General features: G+C 37.6%; 1 protein-coding gene across 1 annotated transcript in view; it reads right to left on the bottom strand.

Annotated features, from left to right (window-relative positions):
* LPL (lipoprotein lipase) overlaps positions 1–20,817 on the bottom strand; it is a 28,769-nt gene extending 7,952 nt beyond the window's left edge. The window contains exons 1-7 of the mRNA XM_056119115.1: positions 20,586–20,817; positions 11,928–12,097; positions 6,661–6,840; positions 5,277–5,388; positions 3,434–3,667; positions 1,785–2,027; positions 516–636 (exon numbers count right to left, since the gene is read on the bottom strand). Of these exons, the coding sequence (XP_055975090.1) occupies positions 516–636; positions 1,785–2,027; positions 3,434–3,667; positions 5,277–5,388; positions 6,661–6,840; positions 11,928–12,097; positions 20,586–20,673 (1,148 nt within the window). The 5' untranslated portion in view covers positions 20,674–20,817. The remainder of the gene's footprint in view (positions 1–515; positions 637–1,784; positions 2,028–3,433; positions 3,668–5,276; positions 5,389–6,660; positions 6,841–11,927; positions 12,098–20,585) is intronic.
* Positions 20,818–24,828: the final 4,011 nt, after the last annotated feature.

Below are 24,828 nucleotides of genomic sequence, written 5' to 3'. Positions count from 1 at the left end.
GATGGTAAGTGGAAATACCTAAGAAGCCCTGTTTTAGAGCAGTTTTTTCCATATTGAGTGATAATATTCCCACATGGGTATTGAAATAATCTAGGGAGGCAGCAGTGGCCTCTGACACAGAGAGATGGGGCGAGGGAATGGGACACTCTCTGTTTCTTTGCTTAAAATAGATTTCCAGAGGAATGCTGTTTTGTTTTTTTTCTGAAAAGGAAAAAATAGGCTAAACAAGTTTGGGAACTTCTGGTAGAAGATTGACTTCATCAAGCTTTTCCATGGCTTTTCACTCAGGGATCACTCCCAGTTTTGCTCAGGGAAGCATACAAGGCAGGATGTAAGGCAAATGCCATACCTATTGTACTAGCTCTCCGGCCCCACATCTGCCCTATAACTTTAGAACATTCCATGTTGAACGTTTTTTCTATCTTTTTTCTACTCCTTTTCTGCTCCTCAGACAAATGGTTAAAAAACAGTGCCATGATAAACCCGCATGCTGGAGGTAATACCGTGTCACTTACAGGGTAAAAGCGATGTTCTCACTCTCAGCTACAGTGCCGAATAGAGAGATCTTAAAGGACTGGTCGGTCTGCGTATTAGTCACAGCCCCAGAAAAATGTATCTTTACTTGGTAATGAAAGACTGCGCAGAAGAAAATTAGAAAAAGTGCTGATTAGTCTTTGTGGAAACACCACACAACTCAGACAATTCAGATCCACAAAGAATACCTCACTAATGCCCAGATAAGAAATGCTCAAACACAAATATCAGTGTACCTTGAAAAGGTTTCTTTATCCCTCTATAGTGTTTATTAGCAGAAAATTTAGATCTTGAATTTGACTCTCTTTCAGAAATCAGCTTTTGTAGTAGACAGGGAAAATTCAAATGGTCTCTGAATTTCCAAGCTATCCTAGAATGTAGCCATCTTTAATGTTGAGATCACATCAAGAGGCCAAACACCCATAATACGTCCTCCATGAATTCCATCTCTCCTCAGTCATCCTTGTTCTTTAGCATCTATGCTAAGTATATTTGACATGGTACCATATCACTCTAAATGATCCTGTTTCTTCATATCTCCTGGATATATCTAAACCAGAAGCACTTTCTGATCAGAGATTCATATTCATCTACTATCCAGCACAGTATAAACTAAGTTCACAACAAAACTCATGTCTTCAAAAGATTACAGTATTTTCTCTACCTGCTTATTGTGAAACGTCAGGAAAACTAAAGGGCCCATCATTGATACTTCCTTGAATTATGGGTGCTACCAATCTCTACACCACCAAATATACATCTAGATTCAAATAAGCTACCTTACAAATTCATAAAATAATTATATGCAAAGTATAAAAGATTCTTACCTTCATTTAAAGCAAACTTTAGGAATTAGAGAACTTTTAATATTTCTATAATGAACCAGATGATAGATATTTCAGACTTTGGGGGTCATATAGTTTCTATCCCAACTATTCAACTTTGCAGCCTTAATCAATGCAACCGTAAGTGCATGAAGTTCTGTCATTATAAAACTTTATTTTAAAAAGTAGGTTCTATACTGGATTTGCTCCGTGGGCCATAGTTTGCTGACCTTGGATGGATGTTTTTAACTTCACTCTGAGCCTGGTACTGATGGACTAGCCTATGTTGACATCACAATTAGAGTAATATCATTTTTATTATTTCTACTGCAATGGGCAGAAGCATTTCTTATGATATGCGTATTATAAGTATAGTAAAAAATAGGACAAACATGATTTTCCTTATTTACAATAGTCTGTACCTACCTTTGTAAGGCATCTGAGAACGAGTTTTCAGGTACATTTTGCTGCTTCTTTTGGCTCTGACCTTATTGATCTCATAACCCAAGTTATTGCAACGATTCTTTCTGCAGCTCAAGCAGAGCCCTTTATCAAAAGCTTCTTTCGAATTACACCGGTAGGCTTTACTTGGATTTTCTTCATTCAACAGAGAGTCAATAAAAAGATGAATGGAGCGTTCATGGGAGCACTTCACCAGTTGGTCTACATCTGAATTAAAAGGACACAAAGAAATTTTAACTCCTTGAAAGCTCTTATTAAATATTAAATATTACTCCATTTCTTTTCACTTTTATTGAAATAATATAGATATACTGTTAGAATAAAATGGCCTCAGGGTCTAGTCCTATTAATCATTGAGCGCAGAGGTCCTATTTAAGGATACTTCTTGGTGGAAGCTGCTTATCTACCTTCAGGAGTATCAAAGTTTATGGAGAACCAAAAGTTCTCCATCTATGTCAAAAACATTATATTCATATATTTATGAGACTATAATAAAAGATATCCAAGATGGAAATTCATTTCTTTTAGTTAATGACATCTTTCATTTGTCTGAAAGAATCAAATACTTCTAGATGCTTCTAGAAATGGCCTATCAGAAACTTCATCATAAAAGGATAGCATTAAAGGAATAGTATTTAATAGCAGTTACTATGTATAATTTAGCAGAGCCACTAATTATGTTTTATTAAATAAATTATACAAATAGTCACTAAAGTCATAATAGTATACTATTATCACATATTTTAATAATAATTAAAAATAATATTAAGGTCTAAATTTTATAACTTCTACACAAAAGACCTGAACATTTTGACTTCAGAGAGATCCTTTAGTTCATAAAATTTTAAAGGTTTCTTGAAACAAATTATAAATTTAGTAACATGAATATTAAAATAGGTATTAGGATTAATATCAAAATTATATTTTAGCAGTGCCAGGGATCAAACGTGGGGTGTCTTCCTGGAAAGCAAGTGCCTTATCCTTTACACTACTGAACCAGTTTTGGAGATTTACTATTTTAGGATTATTCACTTCTGGTTTGTCTATCTCTTAAAAATGGTTGACAGGGCCAGGTAGATGGCATGTTTTGTATGTAGAAACCTTGGGTTCAGTCCCTGGCACTTTCTAGCTCCTGAGCAACATTGAGATTCAGAGCACAACTAAGTGAAACTCCCAAACCAAAGCCCAAGTAAACCCCCCAAAAGAACATGGAAGACAGAAGAAAGGTGAACTAACATCGCCTCTACTTTCAGTAAAATTCAAAATCATTCTGCTAGTCTTGGAATTATATACAAAGTAAACCAACGTATGGCAGATAACAGTTTATGTTATTAATAAAGACCATTGATTTTTCTTATCTAAATCTCATGTTTCTTTTATTTTAAAGTATAATACTTAGAGTTCAGTTTATAATGTAAAAAATAAAAGTAATATACCTGTCTGACCACAAGACTCAAACTATAAGGTATTCACGCTGACTATGATAGACTGCTTCAGAAATGCATTTGGGTAAAATTGTTTAGTTAGATCATATATTATGAAGAATAGGCAAGACACCGGTTAATGAGTTAACAATAAAGCTTATATTACATTAACTTTTAACTCCTATTTACCTCCAAGGCCTTTCTCTGCAATCACACGAATAGCTTCTCCAATGTTGCATCCTGGTTGGAAAGTGCCTCCATTAGGATAAATGTCAACATGCCCGACTGGTTTCTGGATTCCAATGCTACGGTCAGGCGAACCTCTGGTGAATGTGTGTAAGACATCTACAAAATCTGCATCATCAGGAGAAAGGCGACTTGGTGCTTCTGCATACTCAAAGTTAGGTCCAGCAGGATCTAGGCCTTAACGGGACCAAAAGATTAGAAAAGTCCTCAGAGATGTTTCAATGCCTTGTAGTTTTATTCTTCATCCTTATTACCTTACTGTTCCATTGCTTAAGTGATTATTGCTTATATATCATTTAATTTTTAAATGGCAGCAAAAGGAGTTATTACTTGCTCTTAGTTTATATTAATTGAATCATTAAAATATAAGTGTATAAAAGTAGGCTTAGCCTCTTCTAAAATAAAATTTAAATCCCTTAAACTGGACTTAAATTGCAATTTTCACTCAAGATGACTTGGTTTCATTTTGTAATATTAATCTTCTTTCCCTCCTTTCTCTTACCCTTTTTTGGAGTGACTAGGGGTCACACACGTGGTAGTGGGATTGTAAGGGGATTTTAAGGGGATTTTAGTGCTTGCACGCCTAGGTGTTGGTGTGCTTGCTATTGCACATTTGTGCTGCCAGGACACTCAATGACAGTGTTGTCATGCTTACAGGTCAGGTGCTCTGACACTGACCTCTTCTTGGGCACTGGTAAATCATTCCTGAGCCAGGCTAGAAGACAGTTATATTACTGGATTCTTTCTTCCTCTCTGTACATGACTCTGTTCCAGTGGTCCACTGGCCCAAAGGTTGAAAAATACTGGTTTGTTGAAGAGGTTACCATCTCCTCCTTGGAAGGCTATGCAAGCTAATGCTGACCTGCAGGTGTTTGGACACCCCTGCTCTGTACTTTCTTCCTGTGAACATTGTCCAGATGACTCTCTTTCTTTTCTCAAATGTCCTCTAATGGCGCTCCTTTAAAATGTTGTCAAGTACTTATGTGAAAGGTGAAGCAAGAGTTTTATTATCAAGCACACAAAAGAAGGGGAGAGATGAACTTCTCAGATTCTTAGAAAGACTCCGACTTTCCAGGCTGAGGACTCTGGTGTTTCTCAGAATCCAAGTGGACAGTCTTCCCCCAGGGCACAGTACTTTAGGAAGCCCCGGAAGGCATGCCCAGCTCGCAGAGACACCATGATGACTCACTGACTCAGACCATAGATCCTGAAGTCTCTGGATACCTCCTAATTCTTCCATACTGAAATTTCAGTAGGAGCACACCAAACTAGATGGGAAAATAACATAAAAGCCAACAAACCTCAACAAACAAAAACAGTAACACAGATGGCTCACCTAGCAGCAGCTTAAGAAATTCTTATACAAAGACTTAACCCTATAATCATGTATAACAATTTTCACATTCAAAATTTATTTTTTATACTTATTGATTTAGTGTTGGTGCTTTGTTGTCTAAACAATTTCAACTCAAATGTACCAACAGTTGTGACTTTGTTTACATTATGATAAATTTTTAAAAATCTATTTCAAAAAGATCAAATAAATACAAAAACATAAAGAAAGATGCTTAACTCTGCTCTATTTCTAGTTCTCTTTTACTGCTGGTAGATAGTAAGCCTGTGGGATCAAGAGCCAGATCTTTTTATCTTGCTTCAAGAAAAAAACTCCTCCAAAGATAATCAAGTGATGACTTGATTACTCTCTGGGTATTTGACACTGCTTCTCTTTCAGAATGATGAACATCTCAACTATTCTATGATAAGACAAATTATGTTGCTGTCTTACCAGTAATTCTGTTGACTTTCTTGTTTGTCAGACTTCCTGCAACTCCAGCAGCATGAGCTCCCAGGCTGTATCCTAAGAGATGGACATTGTCCAGTGGATAGTTGAATTCCTCCTGTGGAATGTAAAGAGAAAAAAAGAGATATTCTGAATCTTTACAAAGATTTAAAAAACAAAGGAAATAAAATTAATACATTTTTCAAATCATAGACAATACTAAAAATTAACTTTGTGTTACAGATACAAGAAAATATTTTGATGCTGACATTTCCTCTTTTTTTAACTATTAAAATTAGGCCTATCCATTCATTTGAAATATATGTATATCTATGTGCATTAATATATGTATATTAAGATGTTTTGATAGTATTTTACATATATGTATATGAAGTGTAAATTAATGTTATAATTTCAGATTAGAAAAACTTTCTTATTTAGTATTATATTAAAAATAGCCATAATATATGTTCATATACTGCAGCTTATAGAGTATATGTATAAAAAGATATACACATACAAATATATATAAAAACACACTTGACCTTAATGCATTATTTGCTATTCTAAATGTTTGTTATTTTAGTTTGTAAGGTTTTTCAGAAAGGGCTTAAAATCAGAGAATATGACAGTGGGAAGGAACCACATACACAAATGGTTCATTTCCTAATTCAAGTGCTGAGGCCCAGGGAGGTGACATGATTGCCCTAATTTATTTCTTAACTAGCAAAATTATTTTTTTAAAAAATTATTCTTTAATGATCAGTTCACTAAACAGAGCTTTTTTCCCCCCTGCAAGTATTTGATATAAGTAGCTTGGTTTTATTAAAGACTTCTTTTCAAGCATAGGTTTACCTTTCCCAGATAATTTTTCAGAAAATGACTTCAGAGTCAAAGGGAGCAAAACTGGTAAATTTTTTTACTAGAACTCCTGGTCCTCAGTCATCTCAGTTCCTTTCCTAGCTAAATTCTCCTTAATCCTCAACAAAATCTAAACTTGTGCCACACTAAGGAATAAGTGCTTCTAATACTTTTGTCAAAGAGACTACACTCTATCAGGGTGGTGGAGAACAATTGGCTGGGCGTGACATCTTTCCTCTGTGCTGAAATAATAAACTATTATTTGTCTCTTAACATACTTGGTTCTTGGTCATGGCTGATCTACTCACCATAGAAATGTCAAAGGATGAGGCAGAGCAGGACTATGCCTTGGTTTTATAGATATATAATTCTTATAATTATGTTGCTAAAAATTGCAATTGTGTTCATTCTGTAGACTTGAATTACCCCAGAAAATAATTATTTCTAAATGAAAAAGAAAGACTATGTTTTTCTAACTCTAGAAGAGAAATCCTTTTTGAACAGGTAAGTTTCCTTCTTCCAAACTTACCTCCATCCAGTTGATAAATCTGGCCACATCTTTTCCCACTAATTTTGTGTACCCTGCAGACACTGGATAATGTTGCTGAGCCCTTGACAGCCAGTTCACCACAATGACATTGGAGTCTGGTTCCCTCTTGTACAGGGCAGTCACAAGTTTTGGCACCCAACTCTCATACATTCCTGTCACCTAAAGAGAACAACACAAACTTTCTTAAAATACTCATTTGTACCTCATTATAGATGCACTGATCCAATGTACCTATATTAAATGAAAAACACACACCAGAATGTTGAGAGACTTGTGACTTCCCTTTCAAAAGCAAATTTAAGAATGCAAAAGAAAGGATAAAATCACAACCTTGGATTTATTTTTAAATATATTTTATAAATTCAACAAAACTCAATAATTTTTAGTATTAAAAAAATCACTGGGACTGGAGCAATAGCACAGCGGGTAGGGCATTTGCCTTGCATGTGGCTGACTCGGGTTCGATTCCCAGTATCCCATATGGTCCCCCAAACATTGCCAGGAGTGATTCCTGAGTGCATGAGCCAGAAATAACCCCTGAGCATCGCCAGGTGTGACCCAAACAAGTAAAAAAAATTACTGGATCGGATAATATTTTGCAGCATAATTACAGACTATTTTAAAGAAACTAGGTCTATCACTTTCAATTAGGAAAAAAAACTTTCTCAGCAATTATTGTGAGGACTAATTATTCTTGTGAAGAGATACTTATAAATAATATTTTATATTCTAATTTAAAAAAAACTTTTCAAAATACCATTTATCTGAGCAGAAAGTAAATTTCTTTAGCAATCTCTTACTATGGAAGAAATACTTTATAAATCATAAAAAGTGATCAGGTCAGATCAGATTTTTTTGGAAATTCTCTAACATTCTTAATTATCAGAGTAAAAAATTATGATGCTTAATAAAACAATTCCTAAATCAAGCCTGTCTGGAGATAAGCAGATCAACAAATGGGATTCTTAGTTTCTTTGTCAATAAGGGGCCCAAAATTCAAGGTCAAAAGATCTATGGGGTTCTCAAGTCAATTCTACATTATGTCAAATTTTGATTTGTACTTTGAGGGGAGACGCTGAACACCTTTGCAAATAGAAACACCTTAAAATATTTGAAAATCATGGAAAATTTTATTTTAAAATATCTCACTATCCTATCATGAGTTTGCACATGGCAACAAACTCAGTTTAAATCCCCAAATCTACCATCCCTAATATGACCAAGAGCGGATCATATTGTAACCATAATCAAGGTTACTCAATTATATAATCAACAAAGATTCTGAAAAATACGTTTAATGCAGCCTTTTGTTTGTTTGTTTGGTTGGTTGGTTGGTTGGTTGGTTAGGAGGCCACACCCAATGGTGCTCAGGGTTTACTTCTGTGCTTACCTACACTGAGAGATCACTCCTGCTGGAACTTGGGGAACCATATGTGGTGCCAGGGATTGAGCTGGTTAGCCTTATGCAAGGCAAATGCCTTTCCTGGTGTCCTGTTTCTCTGGCCCTTTAATACTGCTTTTAACAGGAGATTCATAAAACCTATATTCTTCCTGCTGTCGTTTCAATAGATAAAAAACAGAAGTCTTAAATTTCCAAATCAGAGAACTTCATGTGGAACTTTCATCTCTCTGTGGGTTCTTTTCAGGTTTATATTTCCTTTTTATTTGGTCTAGTCTTTATATTAGGATGATGAAGACATGACAATAAAAACTGCATAATTTTTCATATTATTGTGCTTTGTGGTAGGGAAAAACAAGCTTCTCAGAGACCCTGCTTCTAATACTACTCATTACTAATCATTTCTAAGACTATAGGCATTGTTTTAACCTTAGTAGATCACCTAATAAATAAGAAGTTGGGTCCATATAGTCCTGATTAGCCACCATCTCATAAATTTCTTTTGTGACAGATTGTGGTTCCTTAACTTCTTGAAGTGATAAAATGCTGGCTGTACAACTATTTCAGACATGAACATAAAACAAAGAAGAAAAGGTACAAAGGTCAACTTATTTCATGGGAAACTTATTTAAGCTTTCTTTAAATATGTTACAGTAAAACTTCTTCAAGTCTGGATGCAGCCCTGGCTCTTTGAGGGAAGCAGATAGAACAACCATGTAGAGTAGAAACCTATTCTTCTCTCTTTGAAATTATAAACTGGCAATATTTTGCAGCTAATTTTTCAGATAAGGTGGAAAAGCATTTCTTCATATCTTATAGTCATAGGTATCCTATCAATTGTCTAACAACTAATTAGACCCTCTTTTTTTTCTAAATTCAACAGAAAATAAGGCTGTTTAGTAACAGAGTGATAGCACAGTGGTAGAGCATTTGCCTTGCGCGCGGCCAACCTGGCCGAGCCAGGTTCGATTCCTCCGCCCCTCTCGGAGAGCCCGGCAAGCTACCGAGAGTATCTCGCCCCTATGGCAAAGCCTGGCAAGCTACCAGTGACATATTCAATATGCCAAAACACAGTAACAACAAGTCTCACAATAGAGATGTTACTGGGCCCGCTCAAGGAAATCTATGAACAACGGATGGACAGTGACAGTGACAGTAACCCTGAATAAAAGGGTGGGAAATCCAATATCCACCTACTTCAACTCTGAAAGAGTTTTATTTTTCACTAGGTGTTTCTTAGGCAATTCCTTAAATCAGTACCAATTCTTAAAACCTTTAATTATCAGATCTACAGCTGAACTGAAGGTCTCCTTGCTCCCTCTACCACATGGTTCTACCGACTCAGTCAGGAAGTTGAGAGAGGATGAGATCAGTGTGACTGAAGAAGTTAATGACTATACCATCCAGCTCTATACAAGGAAACTCAGCACATGGTCAGTGGAAAAACCTCTAAACGCTGGTACTCAAAATGTCAGGACACACAGCGTGGAAAAATACAAGTGAGCTTAAGGGTAATTAAAGCCAATGACAGTTACTAAAACTGTCTGCTGATAATATGTTGGGTGTATCATTTTAGTGTGAAAAGGTAATTTTATTTTCAAAATTTCCTAAAGTAGGACCAGAACAATAGTACAGTGGATAGGGCACTTGTCTTGCACACGGCCTACATGGGTTCAATCCCCAGCACCACAATTGGTTCCCAGAACTCCGCTAGCAGCGATCCTTGAACACAGATCTAGGATTAAGCCCTGATCACAGTCAGGTGTGGCCCCCAAACAAAAAAATTAAACAAAAAGACAAGTAGTCTGGATCAATAGTACCGCAGGCAGGGCATTTGCCTTGCACTCAGCCTACATGGGCTCAATACCAAGCACCAAAATGGTTCCCAGAGCCCCGCCAGGAGTGATCCGCGTCCACAGAGGCGAGAGTAAGCTCTGAGCACCATCAAGTATGGCCCCAAAACAAACAAACACACAAAATTTCCTAAAGTATAAAATTCTCTTAAAGATAAGATTAAGATACTTGAGTATTATTAAATTTTTCCTGTCGTATAAATAGTTAAGTTTAAACTGTTATGAGAAGGTTGAGTAAAGTTCTTATAGGCAAGCAAAATATCTCTGAAAACACTAAAGATTACTTTTTCCCACTTAAATATTTTTTTTATTTTTATTTATTTATTTATTTCTTGCTTTTTGGGTCACACCTGGCAATGCACAGGGGTTATTCCTGGCTCTGCACTCAGAAATTACTCCTGGCAGTTCTCAGGGGACCATATGGGATGCTGGGAATCGAACTCAGGTCGGCCACATGCAAGGCAAATGCCCTACCCGCTGTGCTATTTCTCTAGCCCCATTAAATCTTTTATTTTTAATATTTTTAATTTTCTTAATTTTGAGCTGCACTCCACTCAATACTTGAAGGTTATTTCCAGCAACAGTTGAAGGAACCAAGCAGAGCCAAAGATCTAACCTAAAACTCCTGCATGCAGTGAATTTTTCCCAGATTATTGAGCTGTCTCTCCAATACTAAAACCTTTTTAAGAAATTCATTTTTAGTGAATCAGTATAGTTTTATTGAAACTTATTTAGAAATATGTGAGGGAAGAGAGAGAAAAGTGTGTGTTCAAGAAGAATACGGGCTTCTCCAAAGTAGAAATAGAGACAAGCAAGTAAGATACATGTTCAAGGGAGAATACCAGCTTGAAGAGCAAGCCTAAAAATTTTGTTTGCTTTTTTATTGTAGTGATGTAATGCATTTACAATGGTGTTAACTTGCCAGTAAGGTGATATTTTACTACCACCACCAAAGTAGAAGATATTTGTCAGAAATTTGAATATATTTTTTACTAAGGTCTGAACTTAACTATATTAATAGAGACATTTCATTAAAATAAGAATCTATGTGAAATCTTCACTTGGTTGCCTTTATTGTCTTCGTCTCTGTAAAGTAATACCATGTACTCCTATACTGTCACTTTTTAGTCACTTAAGTTACATAGAAAAAGAGTGTCTTGTATATAACAATGATACGGTAACTGAGCTCATTTTAATTTGATGTTTGCTATCTATCCATAGTATCTAATATAACAGAAAATAATGTCTTTAACCACCTGCTGTTTCCTTAGTAATAATGAAATTTATTTACTAGGGATTGGTCATTTTAAAAACCAAAAGTAGTTAAACATAACCTACATCAAGAAAAATGACTATCTGGCAAATTTGGAGAAACTACTTCAGTTATATTTTTAGTTTTCACCCTTCCTAATCATTTTTCATGTTAGCTCCTTCACTAGGTCCCTACTATCTCTAGAAATGCTGCCTAAAATTTCTCACCGGAGAAGGTTGGAAATGGAGAAATACCTACCCAACCTCTTTATTTTATAGATCAGTTGACTGAAAATTAGAAATGAGAAGAAACATGATCTACATCACAGAGCTGGAGGTTAGCAAAGTCAATGCCCGGTAAAAAAGCTCCCACTAAACTCCAGCTCTCTCTTTGTTCTCCAGAAAAAGCCTTAGGCGAAGTGTTGGATGAAGTAGGATCTTGTCAGATTTCAGGTTTTCCCACAATGATTATCTACATTGTGCTCTATAGTTCAGCAAAACAATATTTTTCCATCTCACAGGAATGCTGGCTAAAGAGCAACATCAAGGTACTGGAGTCAAATGAAAGTCAACATTCTCTGAGAAAAGGATTTATGAATTTAGACATTATATTCCATAGTCCCACTCCCAATCAGAATTGTCTTTACTAATGATTAAACTCATAGAAAAGTAAGCATGAATATGGATCTGCACCCGATCATGGGATTCCCAACAATCCACTCCTTCCTAAAAGCTTCTCTTACTGTCCAGCCATGGATCACCACGAAAGTTTTGCTGCTGTGGTTGAACTGGCAGTTAGCCACGGATTCTGTCACTCCAGGAACAAGGTGACAATTGTCCTCAGCCGTGTCTTCAGGGGTCCTTAGGGCAAATTTGCTTTCAATGTCCATAAAATCTTTTCTTCCAACATTTCCTGAAAAGGGGAAAAATAGAGAGGTGGTTAACTGAAGAGCTGTCTTATTCGTTTTTGTTTTTGTTTTTTTAGCAGAATGATGGTTTTAGGTTAAAAGCAAGTATTACCAATGTTAGTTATGTTCCTAAAGTTTAAAAAAAAATGTGCATTTCAAGTGTATAATTGATGCTTCAGTGGTGATTAAAGTTAACAAAAATAACCTTAAAATAGCTATGAAGTATATATATGCATATATATATATGTCCCAAGGGACATACATGCCTTATATTGCCTTATATTAAAACAAATATCTTGCACATGTGTGATGTTCTAAGTTCAACCAACAAATGTGGCCCTGGTGACCTCCAAGGACTCACACTTGGTGCCCAACCACAGGAATGGCCCTTAAAAATAACTCAGTTCAGAAATTCTGATTTTTTTCCAAATATCTTCCATCCTCTTCTTTAGTCAGTGTGTGTGCATGTGTGCATGTGAATGTGTGTGTGTTGATATATAATTTCATATAAATGCACTGCTCTTTGGAATTTCTTAGCCAGTTTTCTCTAGTATATATTTTGACATTTAAGTTAGTCAAATTTAGGTTATGCTGCTAATTCTGGAAGAGATAGTAGGGAAACAGAATGCTAGTCTCTTGATTCTTATTCATAGTCCTAGAGAATACTGACTGACAATTTTTTTTGTGTTATACAGTGTTTTTTATCTTTAGGTTTCTGATTACATCAAAAAATTGTTTTCCCACAATATTGTATAATACAGCTTGTTTAAGGAAGACTGTTTCTTTCTCAGTAACAGAGTCTCCTGTCCCCGCACCTTGCTGTCCTTGCTGGGGTCCCTTGCAGGGGGGCAGGTAGAGTTTCCCTCCCTGCCCCAAGCAGAGCTCCAGCAGCCGAAGACCTCCAGAACCAGTCACAGCCATGCTGAGATCACTCTCCACACGCATGAAGGTACCAGCAGAGGAACAAAGGTCTCGGGGCTGAGATCTCCAAGCCTGCTTGGGTCGGGGCTGAGCATCCTCCACCCGGATACTCCATCCTCCAGTAGGCAAGAGTCATACCCAACAACTGACCCCCAGCGCCGTGTAATCCCATCAACAGCCAAGACCTAGAGACTATAAAACCCAGCTCCTGGGAGCACGTGGCTGCATTTGCGGCCGCACAACTATTATCTCATTCTTACTTTGACAACCTGGAGGCTACCGAATGTAACCTGACCATACAGCAGAGTCTGGCAAACTCCCCGTGGTGTACCCAATATGCCAAATAATAGTAACAATGATGGGTCTCATTCTCCTAACCCTGAAGAGCCTTGAATATGGCACTTTTTAAAATCTCAGGGCTAGGACGAAGGAGACATTACTGGTGCCTGCTCGAGGCAATCATCGAACAACAGGATGATCGTGATCGTGATGGTGATTTAAAAAATATTAGTAGCAAGAAAATGTCAATGCATGAGAAATCTTTTGAATGGAATTTTTTTAATTGATAGCAAAAGGATCAGTTCACAATATTTTTTTAAAAAAAGTATTTCGTGTATTGTTAAGAAATATATGAAATATATGACTCCTACTTAATTTCTAATGTATTTACTTTCCAAATTATTATTTTGTAGCTTTTTCTGAATAGTTCAAATTAAATTGAAACTTAAGCACAAAAATGTGTAAGTCTGCAACTGTACCTCATGATGTCTCACTATTAAAAAATTCTTTAATAAAATAAAAAGCTATAATAACACTGGTTTTGGAAAGAATTCACTCTAACACTTCATAGTTAATACCAAAATGAATAGGAGAAAGAGAAGTTCAATCTTTTGACTCCCCAGTCAATCTGTATAAAGTTTGATAAATCCTCATAGCCATTTGTAAACAGTAACATGTAAAATTGTAAGGAATGCTCAAAATAAACAATATAGTAAAAAATAAACTGCAATGAAAAAAGAATAAATCAAATAAATATAAAATAAAATAAGCAAATAAAATCAGGCTTTATGAACAGTATTCGATATGCCAGACACAGTAACAACAAAGTCTCCAATGGAGACGTTACTGGGCCCGCTCGAGCAAATCGACGATCAACGGGAGGGCCTTTATGAACAGTCAAAGGGACGTTATATTAGGGGAAATTGTTTAATTTCTTTTCAAGTAAAAAAAAAGGTCAGGGGCTGGAGCGATAGTACAGCAGGTAGGTCATTTGCCTTGCACACAGCTGACCCAGGTTCAATCCCCAGCATCCCAGATGGTCTCCCCAGCATTGCCAGGAGTAATTCCTGAGTGCAGAGCCAGGAGTAACCCCTGAGCATCGCTTGGTGTGACCCAAAATGCAAAAATTTTAAAAAATTAAATTAAATTTTAAAAAAGTCAAATAAGTCTATCAATTCAATATATGAATATAAGAAGTTAGTATTTGGAACCAGAGAGATAGACCAATGAACTGAGCACATACTTTGCAGGTGGAAGACCTGGGTTTGACCCCTGACACCCCATGATCCCCCAAGCACAGCTGGGAGCAACCTCTGAGCACAGAGCTGGGAGAAGCCCCTGAGTACCCCAACTGTGTCCCCAAAATAAAAAACAAAAGGTAAAAAGGTAAAGGCCCTCCCGTTGATCGTCAATTTGCTCGAGCGGGCCCAGTAACGTCTCCATTGGAGACTTTGTTGTTACTGTGTCTGGCATATCGAATACTCTCGGTAGCTTGCCGGGCTCTCCAAGAGGGGCGGAGGAATCGAACTCGGGTCGGCCATGTTGGCCACTTGTAAGGCTACCGCTGTGCTATCACTCCAGCCCAAACAACAAAACAACAACAAAAAAACAAAGATGTTCCTACATATAGATTTTAGATTTTAGATTTCACTATTCAAAAGCTTAAGGAGGTAGCTAAGTTTGCTTAAAATACTTCTAATTTCTTGATCTTACCTACATTTTACAATTCAAAATTTGAAAATATGTATCCTGAAACAATATAGCAAAACTAAAACCACAAAAAAATAACAATGAAGGATTAAATTAAAAGACATACATGCATTAGATAGAATCAGACAGATAATTTATTCATGAGGACTGGCCAACATTTTACTTTTCAATTGTCTTCTAGAATTTCTAAACAATATTCTAGTTACTTGCTTATTCTTTATATGGAGCAATTTGATCTCATACAAACATACACTCATACATATCTCTGCCTATTCTAAGACCATTTGCTCAAATAAATTATTCAAATAAAAACTTAAAGCTCTTATATTTTCATTTTAATTACCAATGATTAAATTAAAATCCATTAATGCATCAATAATATCTCAGTCTCTCATCTTATCTGAAGTTGTAGATCTTTTTCTTTTTCATTCCTACTCAGAAAACACTGTAGTGGCCTTGTCTTTTTAAAGTGAAAAAATGCTTTTGGTTTTTAATCTGATTTTGTTTTAAATCCCCAAGTTGTTCTTTTATGACTAAGAAGTACGTTAAAATATTCAAAACTAAGTTAGTTTCATTACCTTCCATATATTTGTTCAATCAACTTATTCAAGCTTTCTAGCAATCTTATTTAACATATTTGATTAGCAATCTTTTTAAAGAAAAATTGTATGAGCAACCTGACGATTTCTCCTGCCACCTATTTGTCAAATTGAAATTTAAGAAGAGAACTAATCCATGGGCCAGAGAGATAGTACAGCAGGTACTGTACATTTGCACCGCAGTTTCAGTCCCCACAACCCATATGGTGTTCCAAACCCCACCAGGATGGATCCCTGATAGCAGAACCGGGAGTAAGACCTGAGCAGTACCAGACTTGGCCCCCTCCAAAATAGTTACACTGTTAAAGAGGATGCCACTCACTTTTAGTCTTTTTTCCCTAGAATTAGATCTGGTGTTGCAGTGGTTTTGAAATGATAGAATATTCTTTGAGATTAGTGAAGTGTGCTTTGTAAATTGCCCCTCTCCTATCCAACACAAAAATCTATTCAATGCACAGATGTTAATTCAGATTATCTTTTATGTTTATTGAGAGCACATATTTCCTACTGTCAATGTTTTCTGTTAGGTCTGTAAATTGTTGGGTTTTTTTTAATAAAAAAAAGAATTTATACACAATCAAGCAAATTTGCATTTGGAAAGACTTTTTAATTTTTTTTTTGGCTTTTTGGGTCACACTGGCGATGCTCAGGGGTTATTTCTGCAAATCACTCCTGACAGTGCTCGGGGGATCATATGGGATGCCAGGGATTGAACCCAGGATATCTCCTATGCAAGGCAAATGCCCTACCTGTTGTACTATCACTCTGCCTCCATTGGAGAGACTTTTATTTCACTTTATTCTTAAATTTACCCAAGTACCGGGAGATAGTTCAGAGGTAAGAAGTTTTCCTTGCATATGGCTGACCATGGTTCAATCACCAAACCCTATAAGGTCTCTAGATCTCCACTAAAAGTGATACTAGAGCAGAAAATCAGGAGTAAGTAAGCACTAGCACCACCAGGTATGGTCCAAACCTGCTGTCCCCCCCAAAAAAAAAATGTTATGCAAAGTATAATGAAGCCTTTGGTAGAAAATTAGTACCCTTCTATATGTTACGTGATATTTTCATATAGGAAGTCGTAATTGTTCTCAGCACTTAGTCTTTGTGTCATAGGTGTTCTGATAGGAATTTTCACACTACTTCTGAGACATTTACCCCTACTGAATGTCTCAACATCCTAAAAATAAACAGATAAATATACTTTTTCAAACCTATACTAACCTACACATAACTGAATATGTGTATAACCCTGAACGTGAATCTCAGGATCACCATGCCATCATATTCCCATCAAACATGTCATAATTAGCTACTAAGGAGAGTGACAAGTTAATGCGCTGTGGGGGTGAGGGGGTCAGAGCCAGAAGTAAGCCAGTGGTACTTTGAGACTTACTCCTGGCTATGTGCTCAGGGATCACTCCTGGTGATGCTCAGAGGACCGTATATGATAAAATTGAGGTCAACTCTGCAAGGCACGCACCTTACCCTCAGTACTGTCTCTCTTCCCCAAATCAATGCATTTCTTAACTATATAATCTTTATACCAAAATTTTTAGTATATAGTTAAAATATGTGTATAAACAAAAACAATAAATTTATCTTAACATAGATAATAATTCATGGAAATGAAATTTGGCTAAGTAAGGTTCTTTAAAGATAAATGTATAATTTCACTAATAAAAAAAATTTTTTAAAGATAAATGTATAGGGGTTATGCTATTAGTGCTATAAAGAGGAATGTTGATGCAGCACTCTTTATAATAGCCAGAAACTGGAAGAAACCTGAATGCCCAAGAACAGATGACTGGTTAAAGAAACTTTGGTACATCTACACAATGGAGTACTATGTAGCTGTTAGAAAAGATGAAGTCATGAAATTTACATACAAGTGGTACAATATGGAAAGTATCATGCTAAGCGAAATGAGTCAGAAAGAGAGGGATAGACATAGAAAGATTGCATTCATCTGGGGGATATAAAGTAACAAAGTATGAGATTAATACCCAAGAATAGCTGAGATCAGCACCAGGAGGATTACTCCATAACTTAGTGGCCAGCCGGGTATCCTAGAGGAAAGGGCAGTTCAGATAGAGAAAGGAGCACCAAATAAAGGGTGTTTGGAGGATCCTCCCAGGAGGGGAGATGCATGTCGAAAGTAGACTATGGACTGAACATGTTTGCCACTCAATGCCTCTTTTGCAGACCACAACACCCAAAAGGAGAGAGAGAACACAGGGGATTGCCCTGCCACAGAGGCAGGGGGGGATGGGGGGATGGGGGTGGGGGGATATTATCCATGGTGGTGGAAAATGGGCACTGGTGGAGGGATGGCTATCTGATCATTGTATAATCGAAACCCAAGCACAAAAAATTGTAAATCTACAACTGTAATAAAAAAAAGAAGAAAAAAATATCACCCGTATCAGTAAAAAAAAAAAAAAAAAGAGGAATGTTGAATATTCCAGGATACTTAAGGGTGGTTTATAATTATCAGAATCATAAAATTAACATTACTATGTAAACATAAAGATTGATCATAGTGACATACTCTTCCAAGTTTCTATTTTTTCTCTCTCTCTAATACACACATACAGACACACACACACACACACACACACTCCAAATGAACCTGATTAGCAATTCATCTCTGATTAATGTTATAGTCATTAACTCACATCTTCTATAGAATGATAAAAAGGACATAAGTTGAATTGGTCAATTTGGTAAGAAAAAAACCTCAATATTTATATATGATTGAACAGAATCATATTTAATATTTAATACTAATATATGATTGAATATTATCATATTCAACCAAGGCTATTTCCTACTTCGATGTAAACAATGCTTTTGACTTTTCTAACCAACATAATTATTTTTCCTTTGTATTGAAACAATTGCAAAAGTAGAGACAGTAAATTATGCATTCAATGTTCTTGCATAAGAATAAAGCAATAGAAGGCTGAGCTAAAAATACATGACCTGAAAAAAGTGAAAATTTTTCATTCTTAGGAGACTGACTCCCACCTCTCAATACCAGTATTAATCAATCACTCTGCATCATGCCAAAGTGTCATCTGTTATTTCACTATCATCATCAGTCAAGCTAAACTCCAATATATGCCTGAAAATTGACCATGACAAATAAAATAGAACCACAGCTACTGGAAATTGTCATTCATGCTCAGCCTTATCAAGTGTCCCAGTGAGGCCTTGTTGAGATTATGGTAGCTCCTCAATGTATTTACAACCAAAAAAAGCTTGGTTAAAATCTAGTTTTACCCATTTAAATCTAATTAATACTTGTTTTGAGGGACCTAAGAGACTTTCAGTTTGATTTAAATGCACTACTTTAGAGATGAGAAAGCTAAATCAGATAACACAGATTAGCCAAAGAGTTTAGTGCCAGAAAGTAAACACTTAAGTGAGTTGAACAAAACCTTCCACAAAAAAGTAGATGTGTGTGTGTGTGCCTGTGTTTATGGCAAAAGTAACTAGTAAAGGTATAATATTATGTACTTTATGAAATAAGGATTTGAATTTTGTTACTTGCATGCTCTTGATATACAGAGGAACATGTTCCACCCAAGATGCTAAAGACTTTCTAATAGAATCTCCAGTGCTCTCAAATTGATCTGAAGAACAGAACCAAAAGAGTCTTGTAATTTTGTCCAATTCAGCTGTTTACTCTAACAAAAATCTGAGGAACAGAACCAAAAAAGCCTTGCATTTTTATTCGATCTAGCATTTTATCCTAAAAACTCCTTCAAATACACACACATACAGGCGCGTGCGGGCACACACACACACACACACACACACACACACACTTCAGCACAGAAATAAAATTTTACTTGCAAACTGGCTAGGAGCAAGTCGCTTCTAACTTAATCACTGTGTGAAAACCACCTGAATGCATATCCACAGGCCACCAAAAACAATGCAGAGAAGACGTTGCTTCTTTTCAATGATTTAATTGGTTGCCTTTTGATCGCTGCTGTCTGCTATCTGAACCGAGGCTAAAGTTATGCCTCTGTTGTGAGCTGACCTCGCTTGGACCCTCATCTGAGCAATAAAGAAATTGGCAGGCAAGGGAACCCTTAACCCTGGACTGCCTCCTTTTGCGTGGTCTGCGCCCCAGACCCTGAGTCCCCAGCTTCTGGGCCCCCTTGGCTGGAGGCCAAGTTACCCAGCTGCGCTCCCGAGCAGGGTTCGACTCAGAACCAGGGGAAGAGAGCAAACCGCTAAAGCCCACGCCAGCACTGCCAAGGACCGCTGTTCATTGCATTTTTCGGGAAGGGCAACTCTTCAGTAGGTTTTTCTGGGCACCAAAAATAATCCAAATGTGCCAGAGTGGAAGCCTCTTCCCGGCCCTGGAGCGGAGAGCAAGCCGCCCTCAGGGATCCCTGCAACGGTCTCCTGGGGGGTGGCGGGGGGGAGGGGGGACGGCCGCTTCCCGCCGCGCTCCGGACCCCAGGCCCGCGCAGACCGCGGTCCCGCCAGGGTCACCTTGGTCAGCGCATTCCATTCGTGCCAGCACCCAACGCACTCCCCCCAAAATACCCCCCCCGGCCACCTCTGTCCCGTGCGGGCTCAGCCGATTAAACGGATTTCATTTCTTAGTTAAACTTTAATATGTAAAGCCTGCTAGTTCAAATCTTAGGGGCTTTCTTCTTCTTAATAGAGTTGGGAGAGAGAGGGAGCGGGACCGAGAGGGGGGTAGAGACAGACAGAGAGAGAGACAGACACACAGACAGACACACAGACAGACACACAGACACACAGACACAGACAGACACACAGAGTTGGCAGCTGCCTTCTGTGGACTTTGGAGAGCAGAGGCTCAGAGGAGGGTTTCCTTTCCTGCCCCTAGCGTCTTCAGCGCTCCGGCTAGGAAAATTCTCCCGGCTCCTCTTCCCGTCCACAGAATGCAAGGAGGTGTCCCTTGCACAGGTGGGGGAAGTCTGCGTGCAAAACTTACTGTCGGCGGTGGCCACCCCTCCGTGGGGGGCTGTTAGGATCTGGAACCACACACCCAGAACCACCAGGAGCCAGACTTTGCTCTCCATCTCCCGGCGGCGCCTCTCCCTGCAAGAGTTCCGGGCACTCGCTGGCTGACTCGGAGACAGGAATCAGCTGGAACCCGGGTCCGACAGGCGCGGGGACAAGTGGTCCTCCTAAAGAGGAGGACAAGACTGCTAAGAAGTGGCCGGGTTCCTCTCTGGGGTATGACAGTTTCCACCCCACTGCTGCTTATGTGAGTGGAAATATGCAAATAAACCGCATACTTATTGGCTATTAAAATCTTAAGTTGGGGGGGAGGGGGAGGGCTCTAAAATCACTTCCAAATGTTTGAGCAAACTGCAACGAGAATCAAACCTGCCAAGGAGAAAAGGGGGAAAGGGCAAGAGGGAAATTTTGCTCTTTTGCTTTCTCTGTGCTTTATCTAATGGGTCTGGCTCTCCAACGCTGCCTGTATAAGACCCAAGTACGGTTGGTATGGATGTGGATTTAAGTAAGATAGTCTTCCATCAGCAGTTTGCCCAGGAGGGAATATTTAAACTGGTAAAATATGTTTTGTTGGTGCATAAACTCAGGACACGTTGCCCTGGAGCTGATCCTTGCACAGAAAACTGTTTAAAAATGGCAAATGTGGTGCTGAAAAGTCCTCCCGCTGGAATTTTGCATCAAGCATATTGTACCCAGTCATCAAACGCTTCAGAGAATGCAAAAGAAAATGACCTGAATGTTTAAAGTGAATACTTTATGGGATGGAAATTATATATTAAAAAGTCTATTTGAAAAAAATGCATTGAAGTTTGTAAGCATAAGGATAAGAATGCAATTATAAATGATACTGTGGGGGGGGGTTGACAAAATTCTCAGATAGTTTGATACACTTTTACACATAAGATTTGCAGTAAGTTGTAATGACAATTGACTGTATTCTTTACAGAAAAACAAGTTCATAAGTCAAAACAGCTAGTTCATTGTGTATGTTGGAAATCTTCCTTCTTTTTCTTATCTTTTCTCTACTCTCCTCCTTTCTCTTTCTTCTCAGACCTTCTTTGTTCAATTCCTTTCTTCTTCCCCACTCTCCTTTATTTCCCTTCTCTCACACACATATACACATGCACACAATCTATATTTATGTCTCAGAAGAATAAAAGTTCAACAATTTAAGCTAGACTCACATTTTAAATCTTACTCAAAAATAAAACTTCACTGTCAATACCCCAGTAACTAAAAGCTTACTTTTCTCTAGAATGCAATTCTTTCTTTAAGTTGACTGATTTAAGGGCATAGCATAATACATGGTCTTTATTGTAATTATTAAGCAATGTATTATATAATTCATCCTATCTTATATACCATGGAGAGAAACCTTCAGACACACCAAGAATTAAAATTCTAAAAACTGTAGAAGTATCACAAGAGAACACACAGGAGATAAATTTAAAACTGTGTTCTAAAAAAAATTACCATAATAAATCCCAATTTTATAAAATTGCACAGGATAAATACAATCACATTGGTGTACTCAAGCACAAATAACATATAAACAAAAGTGTGAGTACTTATGCAATCTATGGAAACTGATACAATCAAACAATATGTACTCTGTGCCTTTCAGAGAACTGCAAGAAAATTTTATGTAATTGCTAAAAGATTTTAAGCCTGACAGTCATAGCACTTTTATCTTTTATTTTTATTTTTTTATAAGAGCAGACCATTGGTTTTATTATCCCTTGCAAAATGCTACACATTTATTACATCAATAAAGTATGTAATAAAATATCTAATACATTTCTACAAACTTCAATATTAAAAAATTGTTATATATCTTTATATAAAGTTCTTATAAATAAAATGTTTATGATTTAGATAAATTATATATTTTATATAAAGCATATAAATAACCTTGATGTGTAGCTAGCTGTGTACACAGGCATATATATTTAATGTACACTAAATTTTATATATTTAATTACATAGTACATCAAATATGTAAATTGTTTTAAATATAAATATATAACATAATTGATGCTTTGTATCATTAATGTATACTTATCTTTTATATATTATATAATTAATAACATGATATACTTTAATGTGTTTACTATAATAAACTGTCACATTGAGCCACAGCATGCCTTTCTGTCTCTAGTATACACACATGTATATTTGGCATGTATACATTAATAAGTATACTTATGTTTCTGAGATCCAGTAAGGATTTACTAGTTCTCTAATGTTTGGTGGTTATTTTTTATTCTAATTTGGGGCGCTGCTGGGCCACATCTGGAGGTGCTCAGGACTTTTTCCTGGCTCTGAGCTCAGGGATCACTCCTGGTGGCGCCAGGGGGACCATTTGGAGTGCTGGGGACTGAGCCCGGGTCACTTGTGCAAGGGAAGTGCCCTCCCCGCTGCCCTATCACTCTGGACCTTGGTTGTTTCTAATAGGACCGTGGTTGCTTCTAATAGGACAGTGGAAAGTCCTGCAGTCTGGGGGACAGTTCCCCCGTTACTTCTGGGTGACTTGCTCTGGGGACCATGCAAATGCAGCAACTACAAGTGTCGGGAACAAAGTATTCTTGGGAGGGAGGTGGCGCAGGGAGTTTTGGGCACAACCAGCTGTGCTCCAATTTCCTGGCAGTGCTCAGGGGTCATAACATTTTTAAAAGAAATTTCCAGATTAACAGAAAACAAAAATTTAGAAGTACTTGAAAAAGAAACAAACGGTTTAGAAGTGGTCTGCATCATTTATGCTGCATATCCATTAAAACTGCAAAGATTTCCAGGAAGAATAAATTCGCAGCAGCTCAAAATGGTAGAAAAGCAGACAAAGTGCCTCCAATCCACCGAGTGGTGAGTGGGGGGGGGGGTGTGGCAGCCAAGTGCTCTTGTGATTGGTGACTCTCAGAAGATTGGGGGTGGACCCACGGGATCTCCAAGTCTGGGCTGCAAATGCTTTAACACATTCAGAGATAACTTCATTTTTATTTTTTTGTAGGAGTACTGCTATTTATTCAGCCATTGATTAGCCGATTGAATTGGGCATGAACTCCACCTTAATTTTTTTAATTTTTTTTATTTTTATATTTATTTATTGAATCACTGTGGGAAAAGTTACTAAACTTCAGACAAAATATTAAAAAAAAAAAAGTCCCGTACTAAAAAGCAGACGTGACACGGAAAAGATAGGTTTGAAGTGCCCCCTGCTGTCATCTGTTACATGTCCAAAACGACATTTTAAGAGACTTGGAACAAACTGGCTTAATGAATCATTAAAGTCTTGTATTGTTGAGGTTTTCTTGTTGAATTACATGTATTCTTCTTCTCACCCACCTCTGTGCTACTTTTCACAACATCAAACTGTCCTGGGAAGTAGATGCTTCTAAATCAATTATATGTGGGTAAATTAACAACAGAGTAACGGGGGTAAAATCTAACTGGAGAAGAAAGCAAGACTTGGAAGAGGGAAAGGGGCACAGCCAGCGGTGCTCAGGGCTTATTTCTGCTTCTGTGCTCAGCTATCATTCCTGGTGGGCTAGGGAACCAAACTCAGACCGGTCCAAGCAAATAGTGCCCTACTGGCTTGCTCCAGTCCCGTCAGCAGGATTTTAAGCTTAAAAGACTCACTTAGGAAGACAGAGAAGGGACCAGTATGACAATAGTAGCTGGAAATGATCACACTGGACAAAAACTGAGTGTTAAAAGTAAATGAAGAGATATAACTGATAGCCTTTCAGTATCTGTATTGTAAACCACAATGCCCAAAAGGAGAGAGACAGAGACAGAGACAGAGACAGAGACAGAGACAGAGACAGAGACAGAGAGACAGAGACAGAGACAGAGAGAGGAGAAAGAGGGAGGGGAGAGGGAGCAAGGGAGCAAGAGAGAGAGAGAGAGAAGAAAAGTGCCTGCCACAGAGGCAGGCTGGGGGGTGGTGTGAGGGTGATAGGGAAACTGAGGACACTGGTGCTAGAAAATGTACACTGGTGGAAGAATGGGTGTTGAAACACTGTATGACTGAAACCTCATCATGAACAGCTTTGTAAGGGTCTCTAATCAGTGATTCAATAAAAAAATTAAATTGTTTTTAATATTCACTTAAAATATAAAGCTGAAAACACCCACACACAATCACCCCTCCATGTTGTTATTTAGTCTGGTTAAAACAAATCTGGATTGGGGAAATGGAAGACATCTTCTGACTAGAG

Source organism: Sorex fumeus, unplaced genomic scaffold (assembly GCF_029834395.1).
Source record: "Sorex fumeus unplaced genomic scaffold, SorFum_2.1 ptg000039l, whole genome shotgun sequence".
NCBI lineage: Eukaryota > Metazoa > Chordata > Mammalia > Eulipotyphla > Soricidae > Sorex > Sorex fumeus.
This window is presented reverse-complemented; position numbering and strand designations above follow the sequence as displayed.